We start from the raw sequence: 19,372 nt of genomic DNA, 5'->3' as shown, positions 1-19,372 counted from the left end.
TACATATTCTATTTTTAAATTACATTAATTTCTAATTACAAATGAGCCCGTGAAAGCATATTTCCACTTACAAAAACAAAATTCATAATCATTTCCAGCTTGCTTTCTTTGGCCCTTTCCTGGTTTCCAGGCTACCCCTTCACCCTGGACATTGTCCCAGCCTGGGTCCGTTAGGACGTCATCACATGGCGCTTCCAGGCAAGTGCAATAACTTATCAGTGGGCCACCTGACTGGCCTCTCCTCACCCTGTACAGACAACAGGCACAGACACTCTATTCTCCTGAGGATTAGGGCGTCTGCCTCTCTAAGAACAGACCTTAATTACAGGGGCGCAACTGCCATTCAGGGTGGGTCTCAGCTAAAACCTACTTTCTGTAGAGCAAAGAAGAACCACCCTAAATGTGGCCCCAGCCAGGGGCTGACAGAAAGCTTGGCTAGAGTGGAGCACTGGCTGCCGCCAGGGCAAGGAAACAGGGCCCAAGAACACTGTCAGCAAACGACGAAGCTAGGTGGTCTAATTTCTAACACTCACTGAATAATTGAGTGGCTTCCATGTTTGAAAACTTACAACCTTGAAAAAGAAATGGTAAAATACGCTTTCTCACAAGGGTCTGGCTGCCGTTGGCAAATGGGGTCTGTCAAGTGCCCACATGGAAACCAAGCCGAGGGCAGGTCATGGGGCGATCTAAGCACAGCTCCCACCAGCCCCGGGGAAGGGCACACGTCACATCACGGCACCAACGTGCAAGCTTACGTCAGAGGAAACAAGTTCTTTTTCTTTCTTCCTCACATCCCCAATATCTGTATTATTAAAGAGACTATCAAGAACTCCCAAATATATGTAGATCGCAGCAACATGACCAAGGCGCCCCGATAACTTTCAGAGCTTCAGTGTTTGCTCAACAGTGAAAAACATCAAAGAGCTGGGGTGAGAACGACAAGTTACGAGCAGCCTACCTAGTTACACAGCTGAGGTCAGCTTGCCCCAGACTGTGCGGGCTCCCGTGGTATGAGTCCAGAATGCAATGTACCAGACAACTCCTGTGTCTGCTGAGGGACCTGTCATCGTTTCATCTTTAAAACAGGGAAACTGAACTAAGTGATCCCAAGTCCCACTGAGTCTCCTAACCCCAGACAACAGTTTCCCAGTGAGAATGACAGACTGATGCAGGCCTCACAAGAACCGGATCTCGTTATTTTAAGCAGGAACTGCTTTGTGAAGGCTGGGAACTGGGTACGGGCAGCAGGCCATTACAGAGAGACTGACTACCTGCTCTCATCATGCCGGTCAGGTGGCTCAACTGCTCTCACACAGAAGCAGAGGCCCCAGGAAGAGCCTCTGACCGCCTCACCGCCTTTCAGTGGGCACTGTCTTTGAGAACTGACTGTGGTCAGGGATGGCGCGGACGGACAGAAGCGCTACGATCAGTCCGTCTGTGATCCTTTGGTTTCACCTTCTCTCTGATCTTGATGGACAAAAAATATTCTTTAAGAAAAAAATATTCTTAAAATATCTGGGAGAGAAAGAAATACCAGTGACTCTGAGGAAGACAAAGAGGAAGAATCACAGGAAGTGAATTCTATAGTTTAAAACTAGCTTTCCAGATAGTCTGAATTTTGTTTACAAATTCATTCCGTAGCACAAGGTAAAGCCAAACAGTCCTAAGACCAGAGTCGAAAAGCAATTCATACTTACCAGGCAGTTTTTAGATCTTCCAATGCTGTGAATTCTCTAGAAAGGTAACAGTCTCACTTTATAGACAGGGAAATTACCAAAAGAAAAATCTTGGCTCTGCCACCTTCACTTACAGAAGGTACAGCACTTAAGAGAGACAGATTTCTTTGGGAGTTAGACTGGATTTCTCTTCACAGCCCTTAATCTCACGAGGTGAGAAGGAGGGGAAGTTGCCAAGCTGTTGGCTCCCAGACCCACCAGTCTGTTTAACTCTGGCTAAAAGCAGAGAATAATGGGCAAGTTACCAAGTTTCTCCCCCGTCAGCTCTGGCATGAAGATCCTCATGTAACACACAATTGCCACACCGTGGTGCCACACAGGGAGCATTGTGATTGTTCACAGTCCACACAAAGACAAGATCAAAAATTAGGACTAAAAACTAATGGTATTTTGGTCTTCCAGTTAGATTTCCACTCTGGCCAAGTCTATTAGTGGTTCATTCCCCATTCTACCCCCAAATCTGTTGATTAGTAAAATGTTATTCCAATAAACATAAATTGAGCTTTTTCTCTGTTATCCATCACATTTTGTCAGTTCTTTAGAAATGATGAATATGGGACAAGGTGCGGAAGACTGAAGGAGAAAAGGAGCCCAACTCTGCTACAGGATGTGCTTCCAGGCAATGAGGGGTATCACTTGAGTCTGCTCTCGCCTCCATCTATGACGCGGGGCCAAGGGACCACTTGGGTGTTCTCTAAGCCTGGTAACATCAGAATCACTATTGCGGAAATATTGTCTTCAAAAATAAACCGAAGCCCCGGGCTTGTTCTCTTTGGCCGCCAGTTTGGAGTCTGAGTGGAGAGCCTTCAATGAGCACTCACTGTGGTGACGCCCAGTCTGGGTACAACAGGCTTAGACCCAGGATCAAGCCAGTGGGGCCCCAAGTGATGCTTGGGGCAGAGCCAACTCTGACATATGTTTAGAGGATGCTATCAAAGCACAGCCTCTTCCAGGCGTGGAGACAAAAGTGGCCCTATGGGGAGAATGCATGCAGTGCTTGTGTTTTCAGAAAACGTTCTCTTTTAAAATATTTCCCTACTCAGCTTTAGCCTGTGAGTCTGGTTTACCACAGCCACTGTTTAGCTAACACCCGAAACCAGTAAGGTCAGCATGCCGATTCTAAATATATCCAAATATTGAGTAATTACGCCTCAGGGTCACAAAACCTGGTCCCTAAAGTCAGGAGAGTATCTTACTCATTAATGAGCAGGCAGGCCCCCAACAGGCCCTCCTGACACACATGACACTTCTGCAGGGCACAGTAAATCTGGTAATAACAGGACAACAGCATACCTTTTAAACGGGCGATCATGGATTCAGACGCCGGCTGCCTCACGTCACGTGGAGATTGTGGATGACAGTACTGAGACAAGGTCCCCGTTTAGTTTTAACAGACTTGTATATTTTAATGCAAATCTAAGGACTGTCCCTATTTCAAGTTTATAGAAGACTACTTGAATGAGTCTCAAAACTTTGTAGAACAAATGATCTAGTACCCGACATCCAAAGCCTTTTGTAAAATCACTTTTTTTTGCTAACTTGAAAAGAAATAACTTATTTATATATAAATAAGTTGAGTATAAATGTGGATGTCAACCACCCTTTCAGTTTTATAAATCTACTTTTAGCTTTCATCAACAGGCAGATTCCCTTACCTATCATGTTCCTAAATATGAGAAAATACCTTTCTTTAAAAAATCATTACATATATTTATTAAAAAGTGCAATTCAAAAGTTAGCTGGTAAATTACATCATTGCAAATCACAAAAAAGGAAAAGGAGAAGGGGAGGGGGGAAAAGCCCCAAACAAAACGAAACCCAAGAAATACAAACAAAACAAGAAGAAAAAGTTTTAAAAAGTTAGTGTGCTGAGGAATGGGCCCCAAAAGATGAGGAAACGAGAAGTCAAGGCTAGAACTCTACCCAGATGCCACTGCGCTTTCTGCATGCAAACGAGGATGATGAGATGTGCAGCGTCGGCTGCCGGGCTCGGGCTCGGGCTCGGGCGGGCTCGCGGGCTCGGGCTCGGGCTCGGGCTCGGGCTGCCGGGCTCGGGCTCGGGCTGGGGCTCGGGCTCGGGCTCGGGCTCGGGCTCGGGCTCGGGCTCCGCTCCGGCTCCGGGACCAGCTGCTTTCCGATGTTAGGTTATTCATCAGGGAGGTTTTCAAAGTATCCTATGAACACGTGCACGTCGGAGGCATTTACAAAGTCACCAGGAGTTTGAGGTTTAGTGTCTCAGTAACTAAAATTCAACTGATACATCTGTTTAAAGTTGGACTGGCTCAGTTATTTGAACGGATGATAAAAATCGAGTTGTCATCTTAGGGAACAATACTAAGTTCACCTACTCCTTCTTGCCATTACTCACAGGGTAAGAGAAGCCTGGTCCAGAACTAGCCTTTTTTGTCATTACAGTTTCTGACTAAATGTAATAAATGTAATAAATGTACTAATCACTCCCAACCCCATCCTGCCAAGGGAGACTATCACAGGATCTTAATCCACTCAAGTGTGCCGCTCAGCAGCCATGTACTTAACGTCATACTAAAAACACAGGTGCGCCTCTGGGGAGGTGGCCGTAGGACAGCCACATGGACTCAGCCAGCCCGTGCCCACCCTCCCCCAGGTGTGCACACTCGGTCCCGCTGCCCTGCCTCACTTCTATTCAAGACACGGGTCGTCAGCACTTCCGAAGCCTGGTGCTTTTCATTACTCTCTATTAGTTATTCTCGCCACAAAAAAAGTGTGCCCAGAAAAGCAATTTTGTCCCTGAAAAATGAACCACCGCATTACCTGTCGCAAACTGCTTCTGGGCCGTAACTCCATAATGACCAGCTCTCAGGGGATAAGGAAGCTCCCCCGAGAAGCAATGGAGTGGCCAGGAGCCCCATTCCCAACAGGGTTCTTCGGGGTGGGACCGGGGCTGCTCTCTGAGCAGGGAGGCGAGGGCAGGAGCAGGAGAAGAGTTGCCAAGACGGGAGGAGACAAGCAGCAGCGAACGCGAGCTAAGTCTGCAAACTGTTCTGGATCCCTCAGAGGCCCCGCACGGGGGACGAGGTCCAGGGAGGCAAAGCAGTGGTGAGCTGTCCTCAGGACAGGACAGGTGACGCCTGGAGTGTGCACTTGTTTCCTCTCTTCCCGCTGGCCCCTCCAGCGCTGGGTCGGAGGAGCTGCCTCAATTGTGGGGGGTCACCGAGACAAAGGTCAGTGCAGACTAGGATGTCAAGAGCCGGAGGGCAGGAGCCGGCACCGTGCGCACGCTGCTCCTCCCCGGGGTCCGTGTGCAGGAGGAAGCGCGTGTGGCCCTGCGGTCACAGCACTAGGAAGAGGACCAGCACGACCAGCAGGACCGCAAAGAGGATGGCTATGGCACACCACTGGCGCCGATCTGCAAGGCAGGACACGAGGATTAGCTCTCTCAAGTACATGCCCCGAGACACAGTCACATGAAACTTAAGGCCACACCTTGAAGCAGCAAAGGGACAGAATGTGCAAATGACAGCCACAGAGAGGATCTTGAACCTGCCCAGGTGCCTGGTACTCTAATGCTGCTCAGCTCCGGCCTGCACTGCACACGCGTCTGCAACTCGGCCAGTCCCCTGGAAGCTGCCTCGTAATAAGCACGTGTCTCAAGTCTTTAATTAGAACCTGTGGCTCTGAGCTTTCTGCTGGTTACTGTGTCGCTGGAAACAGTGCTGGCGCTGGCATTACAGATCAAAGCCCATCTGCTTTACCCTCCACCAAAGTCAATTTAATTCAACAACCCTGTTCTGCTCAGTGAGCACCACGGGAGGATGGAAAGGAGACAAAAGCTACTGCTGGTCACTCCAGGAAATGAAGAGCTGGAAAAGCAAGCCCAAGCAACCATCAAGTTCACACCACACCTCGTCAAGACACAGATGACTTAACCCGTAACCGTGTTAAACTAACTCACACAGCTTCTCTAAGTGAAAGTGAACTGTCTTTTCTGAAACTTGCTACCCTACTGACAATTTAGAACAGGCACAGGAAACTGTGGCTAGAGTCCGCCGAAATAGCTGAGAGCAAGGAGGCCCTGTGGGACAGAGGGGTCCACACAGGCCCCGGGGGGGAACCCCAGCTGCAGCCCACAATCCTGACTCTGGTGGCCCCCCCTAACGCTACAAGGGCTGTTTCACAGGGCTGTCGGGAGAACTAAATGACATAAATATCCTCACACACTCTGTTGGAGCATACTTGGGGTACAGGATGCTGTGATCATCAGGATGGTTTCTTTTTTTTTTTTTTTAGGCAAGGCAACCCTTGGTTGACCTCACAGATTGCAAAAATCTTGTCAGCTTACAATACTTTAGTTTTTATTTTTTATACCTACAGCACCTGGTCTTCCTAGGTGGTCTCTCATCCAAGTACTAACCAGGCCTGACCCTGCTTAGCTTCCGAGATCAGACAGGATTGGGCTTGTTCAGGGTGGCATGGCCGTAGACAGGATGGTTTCTTAATGTGAGCAGATGTAGAAAGAATAAGTGGTCTTTCCATTGATGAGTCCTGCCGTTTCCACAGTGGGTCAGACTGAGAGAAAAGAGTTTCACTAGCTTATGAAAATGTAATCAACTGCTAGAAATACGGGTTCCGCTTAAATAACTGTAAATGTATACCGATTCATCAGAAGTTTATTCGAAAGCCTGAAGATTTTAGCACACCATAGCTATTGAGAATCACATTATAAAAAGGTCTGAATCTAAGAAAACAGATCATCAAGCCTTCCACAAGGCAATGCTAAGTCCACAAAACATAAACTTAAATTATTTAAATGTCCTGGAGAACAAAATCTTAAAAGCAGTCAATGGAACGTCCACTAAATGATAAAAGTGAAGCTAAAACCTTCTTAGTGGTGGCCACCCTGCTCTGCACGGTCCCACAGGCTGGGAACGTGCTTGCTGTGATTAGGGCAAAGACCACCGCTCTCTGTTTCCTTTCTGAATGAAGCAGGACTGTTCCAAAGAGGCAGAGTTGGCCTACATCAGACATTTACTATTTTTAATCTGTTTAACTATCGCTTCAGTGGTCAAGAAAACTCTAATATCTAACATTCTCTCATCTGTTTAAAGTGTTTATAATAACTTAAAACCACTCTCATTAAATTAGTAGATATTCTCCCAGGACAAAACAGTCAAGGTAACTGCTTCCTAACTACCCCACCTCTAATCTCACACCCTAATTCCTACACTTACCCCCCACCCCTAGGCAGCCTCCCATATTCAAACGCAGATTTCCACTTTTTGGTTTTCCATCAGCCTCTACCAAACCCAAACACCCTCCCACTCTCCAATCACTTTCTCCTCTGCAATTGCATCATAAATAGGGATTTTCATCAAGGAGAACATCCATCGCACAAGCTAGCACAATCCAGGAATGCTCCTTTAAGGCTACTTACCTTTGAAGTGGTTAAGTTGCTTCTTTGAAGCATGGACTAAGTAACCCTAGGGAGCTGTTACCGAGCTGACTTCTCCCTAGAAGGGGTGGGGACTAACCACAAGGGCTTTTGTGACCTCAAGTGAGAAATCCTAACCACTCAAGTGAGAAGTCCTAACCAGCTTTCTCCAAGGTCAAGCCAGCCTCAAAGAGCAGAAGGGAAGAAAGGAAACTCTGATGGTAGTTTTTTTTTTTTTCCTCCCCTAAAGAGAAAAGATGAATAAGAGAATTTTGAAAAGTAAGAGGAAGAAAACCTCGGTATCTACTCAAAAGGATATACTTTCTTTGGGTAGGAAAATGATGAGATTAGTATCTCTCTTGGGTCATTTGAAAAGTAAGTGTGGCATCTTGGTTGACTTCTGCCCACAAAGCAGCCAGGTGTAGGAAAGCAGATGTTCTGCCTCTCAAGAACTGTGGAGCATGTGTATTCAGTTACTGCCTAACTGAACTTCACTGTGTCTTGATATACTTTCTTTATGTACAGGTTTGATTAAAAAGCAGTAAACTTTCCCAGAAGTTATGGAGAACAGAGACAAATACAAATTGCCTTGTCATCAAGCTGAAGCAGACACCACCAAGCTGGAGGCCCTGAGCAATCTTTCTTTTGAGAGCAAGCAAAGATGAAAATGAAAACCACAGGCAAACTGTCCAAACTGAAGGGCCTTTCAGGCTAAATGCTGTTTCCTGGCTCTCTTTCCTAGACAAATCCAACTAAAGTTCCTACTTTGCTCCCTAAATCTTTCTTTCAGGAAAAAGTAGAATAAAGCGTAAGCAAGTTTTGGTGCTATTTATACATACTGGATGGCTTAACACAATGCAAGTACTTTTCTAAATTATTCATACCCGGAATTCTGGGAAGCAAAGACACAGTGCATCTTTGTTCATTTGGTCTTCCCCAAACAAAACTGGTGCTGAAGTAGCTACTTGACTTTGTGACTAATACATACACTAGTGAGAGGCCTGGTGTTTAAACTGGTTATATAATACTTCATTAAAGCATTTTTTAAAAGCAGTGGGGTGGGGATGGAAGAAGAGAGAACAGAGGAAATCAGAAAGGTGACTTTGCAAACCTTTCTCTCAAGGAGTCAAAGACAAACTAAGCTGTGCTCACTTCAGCAGCACTTACACAAAGAGGAACTAGGCTGGTGCCCGCTTCCGGCAATGGCAAGCCGAAGAAGCATAGATATTTGTCCCTGGAGAGAAAGAAGGAACTAAGTCTAGCTGTGAGCTTCCCTCTGCCCCTCAAGGCCATCTTCTACCTGTCTTATGATTTCCTTTGAACATTTACTAAGTACTAATACAGGGGAGACACTGCTAAACAGTTGTGCATTAATTATTATTATTTCATTTAATCCCCACAATGACCTTGGGAGGCAGGCATTAACCTATTTTTTACAGATAAGAAACTGAGCCCCAGAGACCTGCTAATGTAACTTGACTATCAAACTACTGAAAAGCAAATATACACAAGTATTTCAATCTTGCTTCAAAAGGCTAACCTGTTAGACTCTATAACGTGTACCTGACGGGGGGAACCAACAGAAAAACAAAGTGTCGAGAAACAGGGAAGTTCTCGTGAAGGAGGGGGCGTTATGGTGAAAGAACACTTAAATTACCTCAAGGAGAATCTCGGTTCCTTGGCCAAGCCACCCCTCACCAAGTAAAGGAAAAAAAGATACCGGATTTTCTTTGATTTAAAAATATATTATTTCTCATGTAATAGGCTAGGTGGGTTTTTGTAATCAAAAAAGAGTCACTGGAAGACATCTTCCTATATATATAGTAACTAATTTGAAAAATGTTACTTCTTCATCCCCATCCTGGTGTTTGTTGGAATATTTCACTATGGATTTAAATATACACGATTTAAAACAGATCTGCAAAGGGTATCTTATTCTGAAATGATAGCGGTTTTTCTTTCGATGAAGTCAGTCCAGGAGAAACAGTAACTGGCTTCTTAATTTTGTTTTAAAATAAGTTCCCTATTTTGACAAAGAAATAGGAAAAAAAGAAAAAGAAAAAGATGTTGTAACTGCAAAGAAAGTTGTTCTGCCAGGAGGTAAGCCACCACCACCAGCCGTGTGCGGTCTGACAGTGGGAAACTGTGCTTTTAGAATTAAGGATTCTTGTGCTTTAAACACCATACATACCACTGGTCATGTGAGATACTTTTGCAAGTTTCTTCATTACATTGTCCAGCCGAGACTGAGTGCCCTCCAACTCATGAGAGAAGTCATCCAGCATACTAGAAAGAGAAGCAGATGTAGAAGGTGGCTGGTAAACACAAAGCCATGACAATGAATTGGCCATGGAATTAAATCAGGATCTAGGCCTTAGTGTTAGCAAACATAAGACAGGCAACACTGGGATTTAAGCACCCAACACTGGGATTTAAGCACCCAATCTATTAGCTGAAATTCTTGAGACAAGATGTGTTTTTTATTGCAGAATTACTGGAATTTTAAAAAGTAGTAATATATATGCTGTATGTTAGCTAACAGCCTCAGCAGGGCCTGGGAGAAGTCCTCCTTATCAAATATGTTCATATTTCTGCAGAGAAAAACTATGAGCAATCATAGCTGCAGTCTGTTCAAGTCAGGTTTTTCTGTAATGAGCTTGCTTCAAACTCAAAAAACATTTAAAAAATTTTTTTTAGTTTTCTAGATTTCAAAATTCCAGACAAAGCAGTGTGGACCTGACTACACAATACCACAAACTCAGTGTCAGCGCAGTGTAGCGGAGAGAAGGCTATGTGAAGTCAGCTGGGCTTCGCCCCTTGCTGACCCGGCTACCATGGACAAGGCACCCACAGCTGCTGGGACCGCTTCCTCACCTACAAATGGGGCAACCTACTGGTCCTGCTTCCTTGCTGGGTCTTAGAAGCACTACAGAACATACAAAGCAACATGGGTTTAGAATCCACTTTAATCAAACACCACTCTCCTCTCAAGCACTTAGTGCTGTATCATAACGCCGGAAGCCTTAGGAAGGATGCTGCTGACGATGCGTGGTCCTCTCTACAGCCACAGAGAAGCCGGCATTTTCCCCATGAAGGGAACTGGCTCCAGGAGGCCTATGCTATTTGCTGTCTAAGGCACAGCTAGGAAAGAAAACACCAAAAAACTCTTATTCCAAAAGTATTTATTTCATAGGTTCCTAAACATTCCAGACTTTTCAACCTTAGATTAACATAGGATTATCCTGCAGATAGAATGTAACCAATTAGTACCAAAGGTCTTATTAAAAAGGCTTTATTACTCTGACAGCATCAATGGCAGCTAGAAAGCACTGGTCAAAGTCTGGGCCCACATGAAGCTCCTGACAGTCCTGCAGGATTCGGGGCAAATAGCTCCTTATTAAGTCAATTATTAAATCAACTCCATGCTGACAGCTAAATAAACAAGTCTCCTCCTTTACCTGAATTTCCAAACTCAGACATCTGTAGCTCGTCTTAGACCCTGGGAGCATCGTGGCCCTGCAGCTGCAGACTTATTCAGGCAGGGCCACCTGCTGACAAACAAGAGCCACCTTGATGTGCCGGGGGTGGGGGGCGTGGTGGGGACTTCCCCCAAAGACAAAACAAGCAAGTCACCGACTCTAGGCCAATGACACCCACTACTCAAGGGGTGAAGGTAGCTGGTAAACACAAAGCCATGGTAGCTACCTTCTACACCAGGCCTATCTAACTCAGTACTGTACAAAAGAAATATAATGCAAGTCACATATGCCATTTAATATTGTCTAGTAGCCAGGTTTGGGAAAAAAAAGGCAAAAATTTAATAATCTGTTTTATCTAGCCTAATATATCCAAAACAGTCATTTCGACATGTAATTAATGTAAGAAATCATTAATAAGCTATTGTCCATCTGTTTCATAGTAAGTCTTCAAAATCGAGTGTTCATTTTACACTCAGGGCGCATCTCAATTCAGACGGCCACACTTCACATACTCGGTGGCCACATGTGGCTACTGTACTGGACAGCACAGGTTAAGACCCATGTTTCTTCCTTTTAATGTACTTATTTTATCAGTTATGCACATACAGTTTAAAGAGCTACACAGTCTTTTGTTAAAAACTCAGTCGTTTACTGATCCCTGCGGCAGATGCTTTCGGCCCCTCACACTACTCTCCTGGTGCATTCTCCAGTTTTTGAAGTAACACGCTTGCACCTCTGCATCCTGATCGCACTGGCTCTGCACTGTGAAAGGCTAGGGCTTAGCTCTTCTCCCCCTTCATCCCCACCTCTGCATCCTTCCTACTCCTCTCCCCCTTTCCTTCCAATGTAATCGTGTCACAATTTTATGAGATCAACTCTCAGGGTTCACAGTGCCATGAGCGAGGAAGTGCTCTTCCCAGCTGGGGGTTTGTGGCGTGAATCGCACAGGCTCCTTGGCTCTCCCCTCTGCTGGCTGAAGACTCTGCTTTCTCTGGTCTGCCGAGTCAGTGAGCATACAGAGTTCTACTTTCCAGAATCGAAAATGTTATTATGGTTATTGTTTCTCATTCTATACTCAATATCCCCATAGGTTTATGCCTTAAAAAAAATCCTTGGCCATGATTCCAGTACGCTTCAGAGAGGGAGTGAGATCAGGGTACGCCCAATGCACCGCCTTTCTCTGGAAGCCTGCCAGGCTCTCCCTATCACCACCCAAGCAGCGGTGGCTCAGGTGATTAGTCTTTTCTCTTCCCCAAGCTGGAATCTGGGGTAAGAATACATTTCAGACGGAAATTAGACATGCACACCGAGATTCCTGCTCTTTCGGCCTCCTGGTGGGTCTCCTTGCTTCCAAGTCTTACTCCACTTTGACTCATCATCTAAACTAGAGAGATGGACCTTCCAAAACGTAAACCATGGATGACTCTTAACACAACCTTCGCTGGGTTCCCACCAGAATAAAGTCCTAACTCCTTCACACGGCTTCTCAGGCCCCCCGATGTGTTCTCTGCCTCTGCGTCTTGACTTCTGCAATGCCCCATCCCAATCCCCATGCTCTAGATACACTAAACCTTTCTGTTCCAGGGACTTTCTCACCTCTAGGTCTTCACAGGCCGTCTTCCTTCCTGCAGGTGGACTCTCGCCCTTCACATCCCTCTTCCCACCCACACTCGATGACCCGGCTACCTTCTAACTCATCCTTCCAGTTCCTGTTAAACTTTTCTTCTCAGGGACCTTGGACTAGGTTAGGCTAAGTCAGGGCTCTCGGGCCACCATGCACTTCCCCCGCCACAGCCGTCCTCCCGCTTCTCTGCCACCGGTTAGTGACTTGCATTCATTTGTATCATGTCCACTCTACCCAGTAAATGGTAAACTCTGATGACAGAGAGAGTGTCTATTCCGTTTGCTCCTCTATCGATACCCAACGCCACCCAGAACAGATGCTCAGTCTGAATTTATGATAAGTGAATGTATTACACTGAACACAAAATTGGGATAGGAGAGTTTCTGATATATCCTAGTGGAATATCTTATTTTTTTCAGAAAAAAAATTATAAAATGGCAAAGGTATTATGTGGTAGTACTTAAGAATGCTGATTTTTCAGAGTGCGAAAAGACTTGTGCTTAAGGAAAAACAAATAAACCCAGTTACGTTTCCGTGTTTTTACTTTTGATTTTCAAAGGGAAAGATTTTTTGTTAATTTAAGATTTTTTGTTAATTCAAATTTAAGATACAAAACAAAAAGTTTTGTTTGACGTAGCATGAGAGTCACGGGACAATAAAGTTAGCTCATGTCCTACCCTCTTCGGGACACAACCCCCAGAGATTACACCCGTTATCAGTTTCACGTTTCCACTCATAACGACACTGCGTATCTGCTCAGAGGAACTCTATCTTTTTGCAAGTGTTTAAAAAAATAACAATTATAACTTTGCCTAAACCCTCCAAAATATTTTATCTGATAATTTGCTTCTTTTGGAGAAGCTAGTCTATAAAACAGAAAATATAGCTATAAATAAAATAGCTTTTGGTTTACTAGTCCTATAATTGTTGGGTTTTTTAGGGGTCCCTTAAGATGGCTCTTCCCCTCAATTTCATGGCCATGAGAAGCAGGTCTCACACTCACACTGCCTGCTCCTCCAGCTCCCCTCCAATGCGCTGGGACATGCTCTTCAGCACCCCGATGCTGCCAGAGACCAGCTCCAACTGCTCATCCTGCTGTTCCACGATCAGCTGGTGCCAGAGACATGGGAAATAGGCAATTAAAATCCGTCTTACCTGGTTCTGAGCCCAGCACTCTAGCAGCTGCTGGCTTCTTTGCCAACTTGAGACAATTCGCATTCAGAAGCAAAGCCCAGAATCAAAGGACCAGACCATCACCTCTGAGAATATCCTGCTCAAAAGGCTGAATTGTCAAGCTACCGACACCTCCTGCTAATCCAACTTGTGAATAGCGAGGCTTAAAAACCACCAAGAGAGATTCACTCTGGTTGGCTGAAGGGAACAGATAATGGCCAAAAGCACCTGTGCAGTGACCCCTGAGACATGGGGATGCCTGGGAAGAGGAAGCCCACTGCCAGGGTTAAGGTCTCAATCCACAGCAGACTTAAACGCAGAAGAGAATCTGGTAGATCTCTGGATCTGGGAAAGTCACACACAGTGTCCTTTCCCCTCAAGGACAAACTTGAGGAGGCCCTGTGGCAGTAAGTTATCTCAAGGACAACTACTGAGTGATAAATATTTAATTCTGCAGTGGCCTCCTCATTTTTTACATTAAAAAAAAAGTTTGCTTGGTTAATAGCAATTTCAGCAGACAACTGGTTAAACAGACATGGAAAAAATGGGGAAAAAAACCCAAAAGAACATAAAATCTATATAAAATACATACGTAAAATACAATATTTAAGAACCAATAGTTTCATGGATAATCTCAAATCCCCAGATACATTGTTTCCTTTTATTAATACAACTACACATCAAAAGCAACAACACAGACAAAAATCAACCTTACTTTCCTTCTTCTTCACCTCCACCAAAGCAATCATTTTCATAAATAATGGAACCAACAATAATTTTCAATGGGAAAACCAGGACTCAATTTTTCTGAAAGTTTGCTTTTGTTGAAATGTACAAAACAACAAGTATGTGAGTGGAGGCTGGGGAAGAAGGGTTTTTGTTTGTTTTTGTTTTTAAATCAGTGACCTTGTCTGTCAGATTTGGAGGTCTGGTCTGCTTTTCCTAAGAGACTTAATCGGCTTGGTTCTCCTGAAACAGTCATGCTCTAAAGGTTTTGGAATCCCTTTATACAAGCAGTCATCATGCAGGTAGACACGGAGCCGCTGGGTGCGCGCTGGTCCAACCTGCCTGTCATTAGCAACAAAGCCCCCTGAAACCGGGGACGTGCCCTGCCTCCCACACCTGTCCTTGGCTGACGGGTTCTCAGTACCTGCTGCTGTGCCTGCTGCTCCTCGATGAAATGGGAGTTGGCTAACTGGAGCTCGCGGTCAAAGCGCCCGTATTTATCCGGTGTTCCAGTGCTCCAGTTCTGGCCGCCACTGTCCCCCAGCAGTGCCTGCGAGAGCGGGGCAGGGGCAATGGGATAAAGAAGAGCAAACGATTACTTCTGCAGAACAAGTGCCCCATCACAGTGATACGAAGCGTCTTGCACTGTTCATGATCTATTTTCCCTGAGGTCCGCCTTTCATGCAGTGGTGCAGGTTGATACCTGTGTGGTACGATTTAAAGAATGCCAGGAATGATACGCTGTCCCAATGAGACTTACAAATGGGCTCTGTCCCACTACACTGTAAATAAATATCAACTTTAAATTAACAAACGCCCATGTGTACTCTGCTGTACAGTCTAAAGCGCTTAATCCCTTTAGGGCAGCTCTTCCTAGCGCCCTCAGAAGTCACCAGAGACCCGCAGGCTCTAGTCTAACTGATCCCAGAGATCTAGAGTCCTACAACCCAAGAAGTTTTTGGGTTTCTTTGAGGGTGGGGGGAGAGTTTTCCTCAATGACAAAAAGCTAGGTCATAGCCTCTCACATACTGAAGGCACAAGAACCACCAATGTTTGTTCAATTTAATTCCAACTAAATCCCAATGTCCTTCAATTGAACTAAAAGGCTACAGGCTTCGCGGATAGGAACTGGGGGTTGCTGCCCAAGGCAGGTATGGCCATGCCAGGTGCGTGACCCTGATAACCAAGGCGAGTGCTGGCCCTAAAGTCAGTATTGCCACTAAGGCCTCCAGACGACAGGGCTGAGTTTCTCGACAGAACTGGAGGAAGTTTGTAGCTAGAAAACGGTAAGTTTGGGAACGTCTTCCGTACATGAAGAAGCCAGCCAGGAATAGGAGTGGTCAGTCTCAGCGGCTGGCTCCGACTGGGATCCCCAGAGGCCTTTCTGACTAGTTGGTCAAAGTAACTGTTCAGACCAGCCTTGCTCAAAGAACCAGAAGATGCTGGTGACTAAGATTCTTCTTCCTTGTGGAGTCACCAAATCTTTTTACCAGGTACTTTTTCTCTCCGAAACTATTAAAAGCCCAACTGATTACTCGGTTCGCTATCTGAAAAGCCTTCCAATAGCCCCTCAACACCGACACTGATCTCGCCTGACTTTCAGAGGTGAATTCAGCCAAATGGCCTATACCTTGGGGGCAAGGCTCGGGGAAGCTCAGGATACAGGGCATAATTCTGAGGCGGTATGAGAAGAGGACCAGGACATCTGAGAGCTTCCGGCAGGGAAAGTTAACAGGAAAATTAAGTGAGGTGATATTTGGAGAGCCCCTTCCTCTTCTTTGAGCTTTTATAATATTTATTTTCAAAATTAAGTGGGTCAACAAACACTTAACAGGTATGAAGTAGGGATTGATGTTGTGAACTGCTGGTTCCTAGTTAAAGGTGTTGAGCTGATTTCTTCAGTTGACAATCTAGTAAAGGGACTATTGGCAACTTTGTGGAATCTGAACAGAATCCAAATCAAGTCTAAATTTTAGGTAACTGGTACATATTTTTTAAAAAAAGGACTGTATTTTATCAGTTGAAAAAAAATTTCTTTCATACACCCAAGTGTCTAATTTTAAAAAGCTATTTAAAATTCAAGAACTGGTCTCTGTAGCTTTTATTTTTGATGTGTCAATATCTGTGCTTCGGTTTCTGAAATTCATTAGGTTTCAAAATTTATTTGTAATAACTAATAAAAACTGGGCAACATTTCAAAAAAAAGATATTTAAAATGATAAAAGATTTAACTCATTAATTCACATACGTTTAAGGTTCCTCAAATATTTTTCATTTCATTTTGAATTTCATAAAGTTTCAATCATTAAATGTCCAGTGAATTCTATGGGGTAAGCAATATAATAGCAGCTAGAAATTTAAAAAAAGAAAAAAAAAAGAGCATGACGCAATCCCTCCTCACTCTCAAGGAGCTTGGGGTCTGGCAGAGAAAAAGACAAGAAACTGAGCAAATACAGCCCTTAATAGAACCTGGCACAAAGAACGTGCTCAGCAGGTACAGAATAAATGGCTCTGAGGTAAGGGCTATCAGATTTAGCGCAGGGAGCTATGAAACGCAGAGCGTGAGATGGGGGCACAGCTAACGATGATGCTCAGGCAGGCCGATGGCTGGACTTTCACAAAACCTGCCAGCCCGCCTCCAGGCTCAGCATGCACAGGGCTTCTGCATGACCACAAGATATACAGATATCAGCATTTTTAAATTCCAAGTATTTTCTTTGATTGATACTGTACATTCAGATGTTTACGCACCTGTCTATTTTTTCTTTCAGCGAATGCCTGCACAGATGAAGTTGACATCTGATCCTTCATGTCCTAAGATAAGTAAAATACCAGGAAACAAATGAATATCCTTAAATGAAACAAAATCATGGTTAACATTTTGCACATTAGCAAAATCCACATAGTTTATTATTAATTTTTTTTATAGCAAAAACACAGCATTCTTTGGCTTCTTTCAGTCTCAAAACAAAAGAAATGACACAGAGAACAACATCCCCTTAAAAAAAAGGTAACCTGGAAAATAAATTTAAATAGGAGGGAAGAGGAAAGGAACTAGTGTTTTCTGGGAACCTACTATAGGCCAGAAATGCTATTAAATGCTTATATACATTATCATTGAAATTTCATGATGACCCTGTGAAGCTAGTATTATCTTCATTTTACAGTTGAGAAGACTAAGATCTAGAAAGGCTGAGATACTTTCTCAAAGTTACATAGTTAAAAAATGGCAATCCTGGGGTATAAACACAAAAACCTGTGCTAAAAGGTTAGCATCTTCATACATAATACATATAAAAAACCATGCACTTTAGGATAATTACCATTAAACACCAGAGAAAACTTTTGAATAGTGATACAACAGGTCAATTATTTTATTTTTGAGTTGGATTTGTTATAGACTATTTCTAAAACCAGAGTGAATTTCCAGAGTGGCATCAGAAATAATTTTGTATGGAAAGAAAAATGAATGGACCTATTACTTACAATGAAGCAAAACACTTTGCTTATCATCTCTAACCACAACTCAATATACTTTGAAGTGATTTGAACTGAGTACATGATTACTGAAATACAACTTGTCTTAAAGGCTGACAAAATACTTTATAATTTTCTGTTGGCAAGACGACTACTTTATAGATGTACATGAGATATTAGGCTTTTAGAAACTTCTTCTAAGACCTATGTATGACAAGTGAATGGTAGTTCAGACAGTGCCACAGCTTTCTTAAGTCCTGTTGTGGGAAGTCTGAATTATAACCACCTTGTACCAACTTTCAAAGCGCCCATTCCTTCCTTCTCTTCCACAGGACTTCAATTAGACTCTGAACTCAGATCAGCAAAAGCTCAGTTAGGTACTGTTAACCCACCACTGGCAAATAGTAACAGCCTCTCCAAAAGGGGTCATAAATTAAAAATAAGAATGATTAAAAACCCTAAAGTATTCAGTTGGATCATACAGCAAAGTATGGTCTAGATCTCAACTCTAAAGAGGCTGCAATATTATGACATATGGACTTGATTTAGAATACTTCTTTCGAAGACTGCGCTTTAAAAAACTTCTCTGATATTAGAAAACAAACTTTGGTTCCTACTTCCAATTATACCAACTAACTTAACATTCAATATACTGACCTCTGAATTTCAATTTGCAAAATTTATAGGTACTACCTCGCAGAGAGAACAACTCTAATGACTGAGGTCAAGAATATGCTTCATTGTGAGGTGCCATTTAAATATCAACATCTACTAAAGTGTCCTTCAAAAACCTGTTAAAAAATTAAGAAGCAAACATTTATGAAATAAATAAATATGTCACGTAACAACGAAGCTTCTTATCAGAATAGCTTTCTGAACTGGCTAGAAATTAGGAGTGTCTAATCCAAATGCTCATTATATAGATGATGGCACCTGAGGTCCAAAAATGATACTGTCCCCATTAAAATATGGGTTTATTTATAAATAATTTTAGATATATGTATATATAAAGGCAACTAATGAATAAAACAAAGAACAAGAACATTTAAAGTTCAGTGATAATTTCCCATTTGAAATAATTTCAAAAGGAAATCACATGACATAAAGTCTCTGGCAAACACATACCAAGGTTCCTGCCTAAGATGACTCTAAAAAAGCCATATGTTAGCACTGATATGATCCCAAGTTTTTTTTTTTTATTCAAGGAAGCTGCTTTTTAGTACATATGTTAAAGACAGCTGGCTCTCTTACATCTAGTTATGCTAATCAAATGGCTTAGCTATATAGTTTCAAAATACAAACATATCTTAATGATACAGGATTTTACTGAAACGATATTCTGAGGTTTTTAGACAATATGTTATCTAAATAATTCGAGACTAAGTATTTGTTCACTGGTTTGGTTTTTTACACTCAGAAGCTTGCTTGCTCTGGATCACTCCCGAAAGGCAGTCAAGCAGTTGCATATGGAAATGTCAGTGCCATGGTTGCAAGAGTTCCAGAAGCAACTCAGATGGTGAAAGGGGCCGCCATCCAAACACGGTGAGAGCCACTTCACAATGCAAAGAGATTACCAATCCATCAAGAAATCAAACAGTTTCTACAACAGTAGAATAGCAATTCTTCCCTTTCACCCAGAAAGATAGCATACTAAGAAATAAAGAGGAAAAACAATAACTGGTTTGGAGGAATGAGAGTTATGGACAACAGAAAGATAGCATACTAAGAAATAAAGAGGAAAAATAAC

At 43.4% G+C, this 19,372-nt stretch overlaps 1 protein-coding gene and 1 pseudogene across 2 annotated transcripts in view; both read right to left on the bottom strand.

Moving 5' to 3' along the window:
* Positions 1–3,782: 3,782 nt before the first annotated feature.
* STX6 (syntaxin 6) overlaps positions 3,783–19,372 on the bottom strand; it is a 28,687-nt gene continuing 13,097 nt past the window's right edge. Inside the window, exons 4-8 of one of the 2 annotated variants that reach the window (XM_006907768.3) lie at positions 16,900–16,962; positions 14,573–14,698; positions 13,253–13,359; positions 9,338–9,432; positions 3,783–5,124 (exon numbers count right to left, since the gene is read on the bottom strand). In XM_006907768.3, coding sequence (XP_006907830.1) covers positions 5,048–5,124; positions 9,338–9,432; positions 13,253–13,359; positions 14,573–14,698; positions 16,900–16,962 — 468 coding nt within the window. In that variant the 3' untranslated portion in view covers positions 3,783–5,047. Of the gene's footprint in view, positions 5,125–8,153; positions 9,170–9,337; positions 9,433–13,252; positions 13,360–14,572; positions 14,699–16,899; positions 16,963–19,372 lie in introns of those variants that run through there. The other variant, XM_006907769.3, reaches the window with a different exon arrangement.
* LOC112476475 lies at positions 6,081–6,199 on the bottom strand (annotated as a pseudogene).

Source organism: Pteropus alecto, unplaced genomic scaffold (genome assembly GCF_000325575.1).
Source record: "Pteropus alecto unplaced genomic scaffold, ASM32557v1 scaffold101, whole genome shotgun sequence".
Lineage (NCBI taxonomy): Eukaryota > Metazoa > Chordata > Mammalia > Chiroptera > Pteropodidae > Pteropus > Pteropus alecto.
The sequence above is the reverse complement of the archived record's forward strand: the minus strand, read 5'-3'. Positions and strand labels throughout refer to the sequence as shown.